This window comes from Gnatocerus cornutus, chromosome 6 (assembly GCF_029298725.1).
Source record: "Gnatocerus cornutus isolate USDA-ARS CGAHR chromosome 6, icGnaCorn1.1, whole genome shotgun sequence".
Classification (NCBI taxonomy): Eukaryota; Metazoa; Arthropoda; class Insecta; order Coleoptera; family Tenebrionidae; genus Gnatocerus; species Gnatocerus cornutus.
Window position 1 is genome coordinate 17,516,121 of NC_142238.1, and position 17,693 is coordinate 17,533,813.

Sequence of the window (17,693 nt, forward strand, 5' to 3'; positions counted from 1 at the left end):
TCGATGCGAGATGGGAAGATTCGAAGTGCACATTAAGCGGGGGCGGTTGAAGAGCACCCGTTTCTCTAAAGTTACCGAATTGAGGATTTCACAGCCTTGAGCGAAAAATTAATCTCAGTACAAGAAGTAACGTGTTTTGATTGTTGATGAGGAAGAAATTTGAGGATTTCATTATTTTCGTTTCAATTGGTACGAAAAAATAAGGGTGTTCATGTAAAGATTTTTATTTTGTTTTTGATGACTGAAACTGTAAAAGGACAACGAATATTTATGCTTCGATGTAGGTGTTGAAAATATGATTGCATGGAAAATATGCAAGTTTGTAAAACATGCACGTAAGTTGAGTATAATTTACAAAGTGTTGTAAAATCGAATCATTTTTAGCACGTACATGCATCTCGTATTTCTTTTGTCGTACAATTATAAAGACAGCAAAAGCTAGAGAAATGATGGATGTGCAAAAGTGTTGGCGAAATTATAAATGTGGCCAAAATGGAACTCTATATTTGTCAAAGTTCCAGGGGTATAAAGTTCGAAATCTTTTAACTCGGGCCTTCCAGATAGAAATAAAGTCAAAAGTTTAAATTTGCTGTTTTTTTAGAGTTGCCAAATTTTTAGCTCTAACGTGGTTTATTAGGACATTTAAGGACAAATTGGTTTACATAACTGATAACTGTAGCAAATCGAACGTTAAAAATCGTATTGACTTTATATTTTGTATTTTTTTCTTCGTTGTCTCTAAAAAAACACGACTGTTTTTATTAACAGTCTCCAATATTATTTTATCTACACAACTGTATAACGAGAATTTGTAGTTAGAATTTTTTTAACAAATAAGTGCACATTTAAATGAAATTTTGTGTACACGCTGCGAGAGATGAAGTAATTTCGCTGTTGATATTTAATTTTACTATATTTGCAAAGTTTTTAATAATGCGATTAAATAGTAATTAAAAAACGAGCTTTAATTAAATTCAAGGAATAGGAACGAAAAAATTTGGCAAATATGATATCGAAAGAGAAACTTGCGTGGGAAATTTTTACCGATTCATGGTAATAATAATTTTCAAATTCAGTCTGCAAACTTGAGGAAAACTTAGATTGGTCTTTGTGTGGTGTATCAAATTTACTCGTTTGCTAACTTTAAGTGGTCAGTTCTGAGAGTTCGAGGATAGTTGATAAACCCCACTGTCGGCACCGCAATTATTATATCTGGAACACACGTGTAATGTTAATGAATTTTTAGTAAAGTTTTCGTTTAATTATATTACAATACAATAATACATCTAACTTTTATTACCAATTTAAAATATATTTTGTTGCTTTACCCAACTAGTTACTAATTGAATACAAATAGAGTTTTGTTAATTTTCCAGAATTGATCGTGTTACATATAAACTGAACTAATAGTTATATTCGTTTGTAATGTTAGCAGACCATTCAAATTGAATCACCTTTTTTATGTACCTAAATAGAATGGAATTTAATAAATATTGTAAAAAGCGTGACTACAATTTTAGTTACTCATCTAGTCTTGTTTTGTCAATGAAGTTAAGTAAATATTTTGATCCTAGCAACATCCAATAACTCTCATCTTCACATTTGCCGAACTGATGAATATTACTCTCCGATGATTAAGTTTCGCATTAAATATTTACAGGGAAAGTGATATGATATTTGAGTCTTTTTTTGTAATCCTAGTTGTATGGTGTGGATTTAGACTTGCAGCAGGTACCAATATAATAGATTAATTGGGTTGAATTCGATGTTTGATGAATAATAATTTATGGTGTTCGGGAGATTAGAACTATTTATTATATTAAACCTATTCAAAGCGTAGTGAATGGAACGCTTCCAACATATGTTGTTATTACAAAATAATAGCATAATTTGACAGTCATGTGGAGTCCTTGCAATCAGCTGATTTCTCGTGTCTTTCAAACTTCACAATTATCCATTTTTCTTGTCGGGGAAATAAAAATAGATGCTTTTTATTTGAAATAACGTCCTGCACTTACCTCCTACAACTACAATTGGTTGACAACCTGAAAACTCAACCGAACAACAAGAATTCCAATTGATTTAGAGATCGCATTATTCAAATCACACCGAATCAGGACATTACAGTTTGAATTGAATTTTGCGTGATGGGAAGTTCATTTGGTTTGGGAGAATAATGCGACACGAGTTATGATATTTTGTGCATTGGGCTGGCAATCAAAACATTATATTCGTGCGGTTACAGGAACGGGAAGAATGCGTTTTCAGTAAAAAAATTTATGTTTGTAAGAGTGGGAAATATCGTGCCAGACAACAAAGTCGCCGTTCTTCTAGAAATTAGTCATTTTTAATGTAGAAAAATTAATTCAACGCAACACTGTTTGTGGTTTTAATGAAATGAAAAAAACTTTGTTTTCCGAGGAGTGGGACATGAAAAATGAGCTAAATAACTCCTTAAAATGCTTTATTTATTTTATGTATTTTCAACGCGGATGTTAAAATGTAAAATAATGTTTGTGTGCACAGTATTAATTGTCTTTTAAAAAAAGTGTATCCAAATAAGTATAGAAAAAATATTTTCGCAAATAAACATAAAGTCTACAAAAACCTGCTTTTGTTAATTACCACAATAAGGAAAGAGGTGGTAAGTGTCTGTTGAAGTAAAAAACTCGAAATTCTGTGACGTCATTTTCCTGGAACGTACTCTGGATTCTTTTCAAATTAATTATTTTAATACTTTGGGTGCATTTTTGCTTAAGCTACAGGAAACATTAGCGACAATTTTATTCTTATGAGTTTGTGGCTAAACTCTTATTTTTAAAACTTAGGAATTACTTGGTTTTACCTTCGATTTTTACGGGAATACATTTTTTGGTATTGTAAAAATGGTGGAGGCGCCAGGCAAAAAAACCCCTTTACTTTTTTTGCACGATAGAACAATTTTGCTTAGTTACCGCGCCTGCTGTTGGAACAGTAAGTTGAGTTTACTGGTTACCAAGATAAACAAAACGGTAAGTACAAAATTTACTTACCGTTCTAGAACGGTAAGAAAAAATTTAAAAATGGTCATTAAAAAAGGATTTATATTTATTCTCAGACCGAAATTTTGACTTTTCAGGAATTGTTGAAGAACAATTAATGTCAATTATTTGTAACATTTTTAGTTTTATAAAAATAATCGAAATTTGTCTATCGTGCAAAAAATATTATAAGTATCACGAACGTTAAGGACTATACCGATCTCAGACAATTGTCTTCGATCGGTAAAGTGTTCTTACCGTTCTTAATACTTAATATACTATTTTCTTTTACTTTTGATCTGTACGGGATTACGGAAATATGTGGTAAAAATGGTGGAGTTGCCAGCTCAAAAAAAGTCTTTCAATTCTTTCTTTTCTTTTTATGCCTTAATTGACGGGCATTGATCTAAAATGTAACGTTTCGGTATTTTTTTCAACGTATAAAATATCTTCGCTCCACTTTCTTACTTCCCCACCATATGCAAACATAATAATAAATCCGAAACTTTATACAAATTTGACTAAAAACTTCAAAGAAATTTTCCAACACATCAAGAGAATTAAGAACCATTCGATGTCAACTCAACTTTTGTTTTACCGCAACGATCCATTTGTAATTGAGTGCACTATTGGGTTCAATTTGTAAATACGAACTCATCCCATGTTGGCCATCTGAAAACCACCTGCTCGTTAATTCAGGCTGAAAAAACTCCCAAAAGAAAGCATCAATAAACCAAAAAAATTTATTTGTAAAAATAAATACACTTAAGCCTTGTAACTGAAATCGTCCCAACTTCCACAAAAGTTGAAATCCTGTGTTTCTGTAAAACTGGGTTTTTACTGCCTAAACACACAGCTATTGGAATAGGAGCATGAAACGGGGTTAGCTTTGATCATCCATGTGAACATGGTTCTACTCTTGGTTGCACAAATATTCCATATTATAACTGTGGGGATAAAGAGGGTGCCACCAGTCTAACACTTTAACATTGATCACAGGTTCCAGGATGATGAGAGTGTTGCCATTGCCACCTGTCGACGGATTGCAGCTTTGTATTTCAGACCCAAACCATAAGTGTAGTTTGTACGATCTCAACTCTGCAGAGAGATTCAGTTGGGCAGATGTCAGCGTGAGCCCCAAAACTGGGGCTATAGGAATGAGGTGTTTGCACGTAACTTGCAGGATTCTGCAACTTTCGTCTTGATTAGCGAAGACGTCGTCCAACATTTCCAATAAGTCTGGTTGATGAACTTTGGGGCTCCTGCGATGCTTGGAATGAAGATTCACTTTCATCTTAAAATAGTACAGGCACTGGTTCTCGGTCTTCTTGTGCCACATCAGAACGCACTGCGTTCTCTTTAGAATGTCGGGATGCTGTTCCAGTCTTTCCATAGACTTCAAGCGCGTAATAAACGGTTTATACATAAAATTTAGAGCCCTTATTACCGAAGTCCGAATACCATACTTCCTGAACAAACATTCTGGATGGAGACGTTCAGGAAGATTTGGTACACTGTTATAGTACCGTTTGTACAAAGAAAACCAAAATTTCGCCGTCGATACGACCTCGTATGACGTTTTGCAAATTCCTGCGAAACGACCAACATCTTCAGGTCTAATGTATTCAGAAATCAAAAACCAAATGTCTATCGGATATTCGTTTCCTGTTTCGTCAGGCTTACGATCTTCACTGCTTGAAACTGTCTTTCTTCTTCGGCGTGGTTCCGTTTTTTGGATAACGTAAGATATGGTCCCATCTTCGTTTTCTTTTTCTACGAATTCTCCTTCGAAATCGTCGGGTTTTTCATCCCAGTTTTTGTCGTCTTCGAGTTGCTTGAGGACTTTGTTGACGTTAGTGGTGGATTTTTTTGTTCGGTTTTTGCATACGGAGGAATTGGCAAAGTCGTTGATTGTTACATCTGCAAAAAAGGAAGCGTAATATTGCGTAATAACTGGATAATTAACATTTTCATGTGTACTTGAGAAAGTATGAAAGATTCTAATCATTGCACACGTAAGAGGTTTGGCTTTTTACTTTTTTGTATAACTGTAATCGAATTTGTCCCATTTTCTTAATTTAATTTAGCCTATTTTTAATTAACTTTTAATTTGCTCCCTAACATTATTAAATTCTTTTTATACTTTTATATTGTACCAAAATTGCATTTCTTATCTTAGGCCCAAGATTAGACATGATTTGGATTATATTCCACCTGATAGAGGCCACTTTCTTTCTGAAAAAATACAAAACTAAAAAAGTCAATTTATTAGCAGTGGCTTAGTTATGCAACATTTACAATTGCTATAACATAACAATAATAAACCTAAAAGTTTTAATTGACTGGTAAAACTCATTGTCTTTTTACTTGATGTGGCGTAATAATGAATACTTTTTTAATCTTCAACAGATTAAATTAGGACTGACAACCACTAAAAAATAAAGGTAATATTAGTCGCGGGATTAACGACTACAAATTATCATTTGAATTCCTTTGTCAATAATTAATAAGCAACCTTGAGACTTTCCGGAAGTTTTCTTACAGAACCGTATGATTGCACAGTTGACAATAACAAAAGGAAATGAAACAATAATTAATTAGTAGCTGTTATTCAAAGTAATTATTTGAAAATTAAAATATTTGCAACAATTGTGTAAATTGAGCAGTTACCTGCTAAACTGCCTGAGCTGTGTTTTTTTCCGGATTTTCTGTGTTTGGACATGGTGCAAATTTTGCTGGAATTATTGTCAAATCATGGATGAAGTACATGGTAAAACTGGAATACAATTACTTAAATAATGATCAACGAGACCATCGCTATCACCAGCCATGATGGACTGGATTTGTCATAATCTGTCAGCTGTCAACTTGACATGAGTTGAGGTTAGTTTATTAAAAACTGTATTTCCACGAATTTTACTCGGACTTAGGGGTAAGGATTAGTGTTTTGACTTTTTGGGGGCCTAGTGGGGTTTGTTTATTGATAAAAGTGAGTTTTAGAGGCGCCATCTGAGGTAATTTGGGTATTTGCGCTGGTGCTAGAATTCTGTTTTACCGACTCTAATAGGGCTTATTTGACATTGGTTTTAAAATGGCTGTCAGATCCGAAGTTTGTGTATGTAGCTAGGACGTGAGGGATGGAATTTGTAGGTGTGTCATAGTGAATACGGTCTGATAATGTTAACTATTGAAAAAATCGCAAATGTGACAATGTGCACGTGGTGGGATCGGTTAAACGGTAACACCGGTCGGTTTAGTTAATATAAATGTGGGGACGTTTCGTAAGGGGTTAGAACCGATACATGTAATTGTAGATATTGTAATTTCTGGGGCAGTGCGTGATTGTAAATAGCCAGAATGTGGAACATGATGTGTGATGTGATGCCGACGATCTCGGAGGACAGCATCAGCCAGAGAAGTTCGCAATTCTCTGGCGAAGATGCCAACTTTGAACAACTCATGGTGTCGATGCTGGACGAAAGGGACAAACTCATGGATAGTCTTCGGGAAACCCAGGAACGTCTGGGTGAAACCGAAATGAAACTTTCCGACGTGGAGAAGGAACGTGATTCGCTCCAGAGGCAGATCGCCGCCAATCTCCCGCAGGTAAGGCTAGAGGGGTGACATCTCGCGCTTAGACCACGACGTGTGGCTGCTATGTCCTTTATGCACCGATTTGGAGCTTTATCGATTCCTCCCGGCAAAGCTCAAACGCCATTTTCATAAGGAAACTCTTTACTTTCTTACGTTTATTTACTAGAGGCGCACCACTTCGGGGACGGTCCATGCATCTATGAATTAACGATTGCAATGGGATCTATAACTCCGCCCTTAATGGTCTCTTCGACGGTCTCGCTCAACGCAGTCGTGGAGTTTTAGTAACCAAGGTTACCATCATACTGCCCCCAACTCAAAGTGCACTTGGCCAGATTACCCTTTAATTCAACTTAATCATTTTATTATTAAACGCGACCATTCATACTCCGGAAGCGGAAGTTGCCAAATGCACAAATTCGCACATGGACAACATCCACAAGCTCCATGTGTAGCCTCACGTCAATGCTATACTTCATTAAAGCGGTCCTGACACAGATTTGCAATTTCACAGATGTGTGACTTCACTTCGGTACTCAAATTGTTCACAAACTCCCATCATATCATCCCAAAAGAAAAAAAGCACTTGCTTCAGTTAACTCAGTTCAATTAGAATTTTTTCTTAATTTTGGCTTGCAGAACTTTCAGTCAAGTGAAAAGAAAAAGGCTTTTGCTCTCGGCAATTAATACCTTACATAATTTATTAGCAAGAGTATGCCAAATTCGCGTTCCAAATGTTTTTTGTGGTCATAATTTTTTTTATATTATGGGAAGCATTTTTACGAAATCTGTGCGTCACATGATTAAGGATGTTTGTCATTCTAATCATTTTTCGAGTCTTATTCACTGTAATAAACTGTTGCGAGAATTAATCTACTAGAGTTTACCCATAGATAAATTAAAAAGTCGATGATAATCTTCGTAAACATATTAAATGTTTGACTTACGAGGACACATTTTTAAAATACCTGTTTAGTTTTGTTACATAACAATTCATTGTCTCCATGACTGAACAATGAGACAACAAAGTGTAGTCGTCAATTCTTTACTGTTAAAATTTAAACAATTTGTCGTAGTTCGCTCCGATTAATATTCAAATTGTTCAATTTCTCGTTTTCCTGGAACTCTATTTTCGAATGTAAAATTTATTGTTATTAAATATAACTTTATTTTTAAAACTTACACTATCGATATCTCAGATTTTATCACATCTTCTAAATTTTTTTGTTTGTATTCTAATTTGTATTGTTTTGGATAGTTTTTATCGCTATTTATCAGGGACAAAATTTTTGCTAATTCATTGACTTAAAAAAAGATGTTTATTGTATATTCTCTTAAAATGAGCCTAAAAAAGGAAATATTACATTTTTGCGGCACGAGGCAAAATGTATGTTAAGTAAACGCGGTGTGGAATTCGGGTTCTTCAACATTTCTTCAATTATCGCGTTTTCGTAACACGGAAGTGTGTCCACGTTTTATATCCATATTCCAGTAATTCCTCACTTAATGCCATTTTAACGGAGTACTTCATTTGATGTCGCAATAAATTTCATAATACCATGAAAATTATAGTTTTAATAAAAATATTATCGGCGGTTTCGTGTGATTTATGTGATTATCTCATTTCATGAGTTATCCCAACGTAGATGAAATCTCCGTATAATTGCAGATGTAGTTACAGTAATACTCATTGATTTAACTAAATATTTGCGGCATCACTATTCAACCAACTTCAATTTATTTAACAGAAATCATTTCAGAGTGTTTTCGATGGTTGAAAATAGAAACGGTGTCTGATGTAGTTGTCAAAAGTGAAACGGATGCGGCTGTTAATAATTCACAAATGATAAAAAACAAAACGACAGATCACACCACAAAAATTGAGGTTTTGTAACTGTTTTTTTATAAGCTTCCGTCATGTTGAATTAAAATTAAATTAGAAACTAGCAATTTGGGACGAATTAGTAAAAACTTAAGATAATGGGACTATTGTAATGTTGAAAATCGACCCATAAATATGAAAGCAATGAGCATGTGTTCACAGTGTGAAATATGGAAAAACCGTTATTCTGTTAATGAGTGATTTCATTCTTGTATTTTTCCATTTTAGTTTCACTTCTACATACATATTTCAGGAATCGGAAAAATCATTTTCTGTAAATACAGTTTCCTAAATGCGGATCGCTATTAAAAACACTGACGTCATAAATTTGCTGACGAAACGAAATTAGAAACAGGTATTTAAAACACTTTTTTCAAAATCCGTTGGCAGTGTTATAAATTTCGAACTTGGTTTTCACCTCCAAATTATTTATTTTCATCGTTGTGGGAAAGTGTTGAAAAATAAGAGTACAATTACTCACTCTGTTAAAGATAAATTGATGGAAGGGTTCATTATACGCCTTACCCAGTTGTGTGCTAATTAAACGTTGTTAGTTTAACTTTAAACGGTGAGTTAAGTGACAATGATATATTTCGACTTCGCCGGAATCCTGATTAAATAATTGTGAGACCCCAATATGAAAACATCGAAGAGGCGACTCCTTACTTTCCAACTTCCTTCCAAGATCGTGTAATTTGTTGTGAAAAGCAGGCGCCAAGATCTCGCATTTGTTGATATTTTGTCAGCTTTTCCTGTTTTTCTGCTCGGTTTTGAAACATGAAAACTATAAGGAAATCACGACGACATTTTCTCTATTTTTACGTCCCACTAAATTTATCTATTTCCAGTTGAGGATTGAGTTGATGCGGGTTCTCCTTTCTAAAACCATATGACAAACATAATCTACAGGCTTTACGCGTCTCTGTTTTGAATGGACCGACGGCGACGCTTCCAGTCTTTTAAATCAGAAATCTGACGTTGATGGCGGGGGCTTGTCAGTAATAAGAAATTGCTCGTCAGTATCATTGTGATCACTGATCAAATTTAATTACTTGTAATTAGAGCTAGAACAATGGAGACAATTTACTCGTTGAGGGAAATTTTGTATTTGTTTATCGTCATCCCTTCGGTTTTATCGAGGGTAAGAGACCGAAAATTGGGATAACGTGTCATCTCATCGGTCGTAAAACGAAGTGTTTTACCTAAACCTGAGGGCTCTTCACTCATTAGGACCTTGATGATGATTGTAGGGATAAGCGTATTTCGTATAATCTTAATTGAGGCCGACCTTAAATATTATGCTTGAATTTTTTGTGGTTTCGTAAAGTTGTTGAAATGTTTAGTGAATCATAAACGTGAATTACCAATAAAATTCATGTGTTGGAGTTCATTGATCTTGCCTTTTTGGTTATTTGAATGAAAATAACGAATCTCATTGATAGGGTTTTCAGTTTTCAGCCGATTTTTCTGGAATTCCGTGGAAGTTTTTTTTTGACTCGTCTCTTTGTTGACTTTAGCTTGAATATTTTCGATTCTATATTTATGGGAGTATCAATAGCGTCATAAAGATTCTACCAAAGTAAAGCTTGTAGGCAGTCTACCTTTTCTTTTATTCATTTCGCATTGGTTTTTGTTTTCAGGTTATTTTGGTTGATTGCACTGCGTGGAAACATTTTGATTCACCAGTTTTCGTGGCTTTGTCAAATTGACACATTTATTTTTCAAAGAAAACGAAGTGTGTTTTAAATTGTTGCTTTGTTAAATAAAAAACCATGTTTTAACAGCTAATGCATGCATAGGTAAAGCCAGTAAACTGTCTTTTAAAGTAAACAGCTTTTTTGAGTATCTTGACTGCAAGTCTAGCATAATTGAAGTTGAAGAAAATATGTGAAAACATTTATTTGGCGTCATCCATTCGTATAAATCTTAGTTGCGGTCGCAGGGTTTGTGGTATGCGGAAGTATATGACACAATAGAAACTTCATTTATTACCTATAAAAGGTCCCAATTTTAGTGGCGGAAGGTGTATGTGAGAGCTGAGTGTATCTGGCAAGTTAGGGGTTTTCACCAAAGTTGGTACTAAATTAGCGTGGGGGGTGTCAAAATAATTTGTTTGTTTACATTTTGATTGTCACTTTTGGTTGAATCAGGAATTTATCGAAAATGCAAAGAGATTTAAGACTTATTTTATGAAAAGTGGATAATAAAAGATTTCTACTTCGTGATGTGGATGTTTTTTTGACTACTAAACATGTTTGTAAACAAATTGCCTATTTTTTCGAATTGAACTTTTGGGCGAACATTTTGCATTCTTTTCATCAAATCTGGGTTTAGACTCAAAGCGTGAAACTATTGAGGTTCAATGAGCAAGAAACGACGAAGTTATCAACGTTTCGATTCTCAAAGGTTATATTTTTCTTTTTTTTTTTTTGTGGAACAATCGAATAATTTTATTGACGGGTCTCAAAGTGAGGGTTTTAATTTGACGAACTGAACATGTTGAGCCATGAACTAAACATTACTTGCACCCACTGCACCCTCTCTTGTTAATTACAGTTAAAAACTAGCACGTTAGGTTATGTTCAATTACAACTCTTATTTTTTATTCTCATTGTGAGTTTTTGAGATCCATCTTTTAATTAAAAGGAGCTCTACACATAACGAACAAAAACATTGACGATTTTTCTCTAAATTTTAAGAAAATCAAATAACTTTTCAACATTGCTATTGTTTCTGTCATTTCGGTTAATTGTCAACTGTCAACAAGACAATGCATCGACCTAATAAACCAAAAAATATCACTAGGAGGTACAACCCAATACACAATTTTGCGTACGGTCCCAAAATTTGAACACACGTTGGACTTTGGAACTCACGTTCAAAATAAATAGCGTTGACAGCTTAGTCGAATATGTAATTTTTTAAAAATAGCCAATCATGTATAGCTATGCTAAAAATCCTGGTTTTTGTCGAAATTTATGTTTCGAGTTTGGTTTTTCTGTTGCGCGATTATGTTATGTTGGTGATGTGTTCACTGCACTCAGGCCGCAATCGGCCCATTGTGATCATGTTATGTTATAATTAAGCTGAAACTAGTTGGTCTGTAATTTTAGTGTTTTCCATTGCAAATTGCTATAATTTGTCTTCAAACTAGATTCTAATAGCACTATGAAAGGTGTTTTCGAAATAAACAATTTTTTTTTTGTATATTTTGTTGTTGGTTTATTACGTTGTACAAGCCTCCTTATTCCCGTTCGTAACTTTTTCTTTCCATTTGACTTTTTTACGCAAGATTCATGAACAAATTGTCGCGTGATTCCAGTTCAGTTTACTTTATGATCCACTGCAGTAAACTGAAATTTAACACCATTTAATGATTATTGTTATCATTTTATCAACAAGTGTTTTACAATTAAAATTTAATTCATGCAGTGACGGCACAATGGCTCCTTTAATTTGCCGGAATATCGTCGATCGGTGTTAATTCGTTCTGAGAGAATTAAATGGACCACGTACTTAATTGATTGTATTGGTGGAGTTCGATTCTTGTAACTTCCGAGTTACTACGGGATTTTTCTATTGTAATTGTCTAACTAGTTTTGTTTGATAGTGGTCAATTGCATAAGAGTGGTCATAACAAAACTGACAAATGAGTCGTTTTTTGGGGACGAAACGGAAAAACTGTGCCATTTATTAATTGAATGCCAAAAAAGTCGTTGTTTCGTGTAGTGAATAAACCATAAGTTAACATTTTTTGTCATAACAACTTGCTTGTTTGTGTGTTTTTCCCGATTAGACGCTTAATGGTTACATTCCAAGGTTTTGCAGTAATTGTTCTTGCTAACTGCTAGGTTTTTACGTTCATGCTTAGTGAATTGCGAAGACAGTCGATGCCGTTCTTTTACTGAATGGTTGCTGAAGTTTTAAATTTTGCCTCACATTTTTCGTTAACTAATTCTCTCCTTTCGACACTGTTCTTGATAATATTCTAGTTCAAAGGAGGTTGTCTAGGGAATTTTCTCCTGTTTGAAGCATTCCTTTCGTGCCAAGAGAAATCGAGCAAAATTCAAATTTTCCGCTGAACCCCACAGATGTGGGTTTAATATGCATTTTTATGTTTTAGCTACTTGAAATCCGAGGCTGTTGTACTTACTAATACATTCAAATAAACCACACCTGTGCAATTAATTTTTATAAACGTCTAATTGCATAATTGCATCATCGCTTATTTAAAATCGTCATTACTGTCATAGTGGGTATTTATAGATGAATCATGAGGTATAAACCCCCGTTTTGGGAAGATTTGCTGGCGCTACATAATTTTTGCGAATCTATATTGTAATCTTAAACTGGTGGTTAAAATATGGCGGCAGCTGGTAAGGCAACCATTGTAATAGAGTCACGCACAATGAGATGGTTAGTTAATATTTTCCCCAGCAAACACGCTTCTTGTTCATATGAATGAAATAGCGTGATCCCGGCTTTGGCATATGGGGCCCTAACTTACCCTTAACTTGTTATAAATCAAGAACCATTTTAGTCCCTTGTAGTAAATCCGATTGATAAGTATCAAGTTGATTAAATTCGATAGACCTCTTAATTTATCGGATTTTTGCCTGTTTGTACAATTTCCGAAAATTATACGGTGTAGAAAATTCACGACGACACTGCAAAACAATTTGTTATCATCATTCTTTGACGGTCGTGTGTAGTTTTCTCCAGAACCAATTTGTAAAACTTTGCCGTTCACAGTATTATCGATCTGGGAGTGAATAAGAAAGCAAGCAATAAAAATTCAAATGTATTTTCGTGTATTTTTTGTACCTATTAACCACTTTGTTGGGAGACACATACATAATTAAATTGTCGTTAAGGTGCGTACGATTATCGAAAATTCTTGTTTGTATCATAAAAAACATAGCCCCAGGGCGGTTTAATTGAAGGAGTTTATGCGAAAAGTGTGATATGCAGTGATATACTTTTTTACTTCATTTGGGCCCAATGGAGGATTAAATTGGGTGAAGGGAACTCCTGAGGGGCTAGATCAATAAACGATGAGCTTTTGAAGACGATAATGGATAATTTTACCCTTTGTAGTGCCTTCTATGAAGAATGAATATTTTATTCAAATTTTACAGTCAACTAATCACGGTCAGTTTTTGGAACCATGCCATCATCAAACTTTGTCTGGAAATCTTATCTCAAAATCTCTCAAATAATCTTTAGTTTGGAATTCAGACTGATTTATCTCCGGAGATAAAACAGAGTTTACTACTCATCTGGTTCTGACTGGTAGCAACTTATGTGTCGCGCATGCAACATGAAATTAAATTGCTTTTGAGGAAAATTGCGAGCTGGTGCTATAGCACAGACGGTTTCTCGTTTGCTAGTTCGCGATTCACAATATTTTAATAGTTATGCTAAATGAATATTCATATTGATGATCGTACCCTTTGATCATGGGAAATTAGGTTAGAATTTGATACATATTTATCGTTGAATTACTGGCGAACTGCATCCAGACGTTGTGAACATACAACGGCAATCTGGACACCCACCGATAAGCCATATAAATTGTGATACACGATGAGTTTAACGTCTGCATAGTAACGAGGGAGTTGGTGTGCTGTTATACATAGATACTTTCCACCCGAATATAAATTTCAATAGTTTAATAACTACAGCGGTATCACGTACCGAGTCCAGATTTAAAAATGGCATATAGATGGAAAATCGATTGATTAAATTTGATAACTCTGATTTATATTGAATTGCAAGCAGACCGATACAAACGTAAATTATATTTATTGGCATAGCGCAATCTTAAATCACCATTTTTCTACCAACGCTTTTATGAAGATAAATCTCCAAGTGTCGGAATCGATTGTTGTCAACTGGTGGCAGCATCTTATCCTGAACTCAGCCAAAATTGATAAGCGCGGCTAATTGTGTGAAAGTAAATATTTGAGATACACGTTTTCGGTACCTGATGATTCATATACTGTTACTAACACGCAACGTGGTAATTTGCAAGTTGGCTTTAATTCGAAGCCGTGGGATGGGTTAACGCCGGTTTTGTTAGTGGAGACACTTCTTTCACTTTTTCAGAAAGTTTTGCTCAATCTTTGTGTTAATTATTCGTTTTTTTTTTATTATAGGACTCCCAAACGTGGAACGTGTCAAATATTGCAGGTTTTAAAAAAATTGAAATTAATAAGTACGAGTATCATTTGGCGCGTCCACCAATTTTGCAGTATTTTTAGAAAGCCTTCTTTTTCATTCTGTGGACACAAAACTGAGTTTAGAGAGCTGAGATTTAAGAAATTTCATGAAAACTTCTCTTTTAGGTCGCAGAGTTTGAATTGAGCTTGAGTGTCCTCGAGAGAAATGAAGATTTATGCTGGCTATTTGGTAATACATGTTGCCATGTGGGTCCTGCACTAAAATTTTGGCATTATAAATGCGTTTGTTCCCCATTAAAAGCTACACGCTCCACCTGCAACTGTGTGCCACTTGCTAAAACTAATGAAGCGGAAAATGCAGAAGCGATGTTCCGTACATTGCACTTAACCAGAGAACACTGGATGCATTAGTAGCGGAAATTGGTGGCGGGTTTCCTTTCTCTTTTAAAAACTGGATTTTTGGTAGTTTCAATGCTTGTTATGACGTAAAAGAGCAATGCTAAGGCGGTTAAATCCACAAAAGATCCAATCACTAGCAAGATCCTTTTGGCTTTTCGGTCACTTTGGTAAGGCAAACACTTGATACCAAAATAACCCCAATCCACATATTCGAAGATTCTTCCACCCAGAACTAATTAAGCTTCTTGAAACATCCTACTCTCATGGTTGAACTGCTTTGTTCACGACGCTGCATGGTTTTTGTGTGTAAGCAGACGTTTGTACATGAAAAGGATTAACTCAAGTCGGTTTCTTGTCGAGGGTCGGATTTCATCTCTTCTAATTATTATCTTCCTCTAATGAAAGCAACAATCGACGCTTTATCGTCTCATTAAATCTGTTTTCAAGACATAAGGTTAACTTTTTGTCATTAATTTGCTTTTCTGCATGTTGGACGATTATAAACGTGTTAAGCTTAACCAGCGGAATCGTGAAAACGATGTTTTGATAACAGTGAAGTGGTTTACTGCGTCCAGACGCGGAAAGGGAAGAATTTTTTCGGCGAATTCTCTGGGGTGGAGTGGTTTACTATTGTTGATACAAGTAGTATCGACCGAATTTGTGTTACCACGTAAATGGGTTTATTTATGGAACACAATGGTGAAATACGATTATCTTGATGCCACTACCGGATTTGGCGGAATGTCAGAAAGAATCCCAAAGAGCGCCTAATTAGCTTGTCGCATATTTCGTCCTATTAGAGACGTGTTAATTCAATGGCACAGTAAATTTGGTTTCATTGGATCTTCTGGCTTCAAAGCTGGAAAATAGACTTTTCGATTTTTTGCACTTGGTCGGCGACATCGTGGGGTCGACCGGTTGAAAAACGCCGTATTTGGCGCGGTCACTGACGCAAGCGCCATGTCCTTGCAAGGTCGCGCGCACCGGGCCCCTCTTTCCCTCCACAGTCTACGTTTACTATACCACTCTGGTTTCCACTACCACTACCTGCCAGGTAAATGTGTGTAGAACGAGAAATTTTGATTCATGAATTCTTTTACGCTCGATCGCCTTTCGGGTGCTCCGCCTTTTTTGTGCAATAATACATCTAAGGGGAAGCTTTGATGTTTTGTTTGATGAGTCTGTCGACGAGGGAATTGTTCGGAAGCGAACACAGTAGCTGTTTACTTAATAACGAAAGAAAAACGTATTATTCGCGAGCTTCCGTAGTCTTATTTAATTTTCAGCGGTGGAGCGTGGTAGCAAGGGCTGCTTTTACAATAGATATTTGGATTAATTGGATTTTGTTCAAAGGTGTGCCAAGGACTGCTTAAATGGATCTAGATTTCGCAATTGGCTCAAACAATTTTATCTCAGTGAATTACAATTATTACTACAATTTGTCACAATTATTTAAAACCGTCTGCTCAAATAACAAACAAGCAACATTTTTACTTTGCGCAATTACCACTTAAAATACGACTTTGAAGTCATCCATAAATAAGTATGTCGTCTACAAACAGACTGGATCAGTCTTAAGATCGGGGGGATGATAATATTAATTGCAACCATTATTTGCACTCAGGAACACTTCCGCCTTTGCCGCTTCTCCACATCACGTTTTCCCGACCGCCACTTCGCCACTACGGTATTATGAAGGGTATTCCTTTAATGCTATGGCTTTTCCAGACTTTGCAAAGATCGAGTTTTCGGGTTATTCCAGTCGAAATTTTGATTTGTCGCGTGTATGCAGCCAGTTGTAAAAAGATTATGTTTTTACAGAACAAATTAGATTATTTCAATACGCCTACGTGCCCCGCGTTGTTACTGTATAAACAAATTTAAGGAAAAAACAGTACCGAGGTTTGTAAATTTGAAGCAACGATGTTATTGTTGTGTGGAGGCGTTTGAAAATTGGATTCCCTCGGAGATAAGGGAGGGTGAAGGTGGTTTGGGTTTGGGGCAATTTTTCCCTTGTTTTATAACAGTTTCTATAACTGACTCACCAATAATTGCCGATGGCCGCATGGGGAGAAGAATTTTCGGATTTTTCGGTCGGCGCGATCAATAACTCACAACTGCGGTCAGAATGTTGTAAGAATGAAATTTGCTTAAAATGGTGGATGCGCCGGGCATTTATTTCCCACAAATTACACTTTCAAACAATACCTTACTTTACATACTACTAAAAGGGTCATATAAAATTGAAATAGGTCACAAATTCTAACTTTAGCTATTTGATCAATGATTCAGCCTTCACCCGTATCAAAAGTCATGTATTTTTAAAAACAGAACAATTATCAGTTCTTGGTCGGGATGAAGTGAACTCGTCTAACCGCGAATCGATGGAGCATGTCGGTTCGGTTTGGTTACATCGGAAAGCTCGTTAAATTTTGCACAGAAGACACATAATAGTTGGGTCGGCACATCAAAGACGCATCCTCGGGCATACATGAGCGCCGATTTCCAATTACAGACCGCGAAATCCATAATTCAGCCTTGAAATATAGGGCGAAGACATGAGGAACAGTAGTTAACGTGGGGTCGATAGCTGGCGGCGGAGCGCTGACCTCGATA

At 35.6% G+C, this 17,693-nt stretch overlaps 2 protein-coding genes across 20 annotated transcripts in view; one reads left to right on the forward strand and one right to left on the reverse strand.

The window, feature by feature from the left end:
* Positions 1–3,749: 3,749 nt before the first annotated feature.
* Positions 3,750–5,875, reverse strand: fsd (transmembrane protein fates-shifted). Its single transcript, XM_088038122.1, has 2 exons — positions 5,691–5,875; positions 3,750–4,940 (listed from the first exon to the last, which is right to left on the reverse strand). Exons 1-2 carry the CDS (start codon positions 5,740–5,742, stop codon positions 3,934–3,936), a joined length of 1,059 nt encoding a protein of 352 aa, XP_087894248.1. The 5' UTR covers positions 5,743–5,875; the 3' UTR covers positions 3,750–3,933.
* A 74-nt stretch (positions 5,876–5,949) lies between these two features.
* The window catches only part of Liprin-alpha (PTPRF interacting protein alpha), a 65,111-nt gene continuing 53,367 nt past the window's right edge, over positions 5,950–17,693 (forward strand). For all 19 annotated transcript variants that reach the window (XM_088038100.1, XM_088038104.1, XM_088038101.1 and 16 more), the window contains exon 1: positions 5,950–6,626. In XM_088038100.1, the coding sequence (XP_087894226.1) occupies positions 6,378–6,626 (249 nt within the window). In that variant the 5' untranslated portion in view covers positions 5,950–6,377. The remainder of the gene's footprint in view (positions 6,627–17,693) is intronic.

Excerpts from the sequence above, each read along its gene's own strand:
- fsd (XM_088038122.1), bottom strand. The coding sequence starts at position 5,742 with ATGTCCAAACACAGAAAATCCGGAAAAAAACACAGCTCAGGCAGTTTA. Across the intron at positions 4,941-5,690 it reads CAGCTCAGGCAGTTTAGCAG|ATGTAACAATCAACGACTTT; the intron begins GTAACTGCTCAA and ends CCTTTTTTGCAG.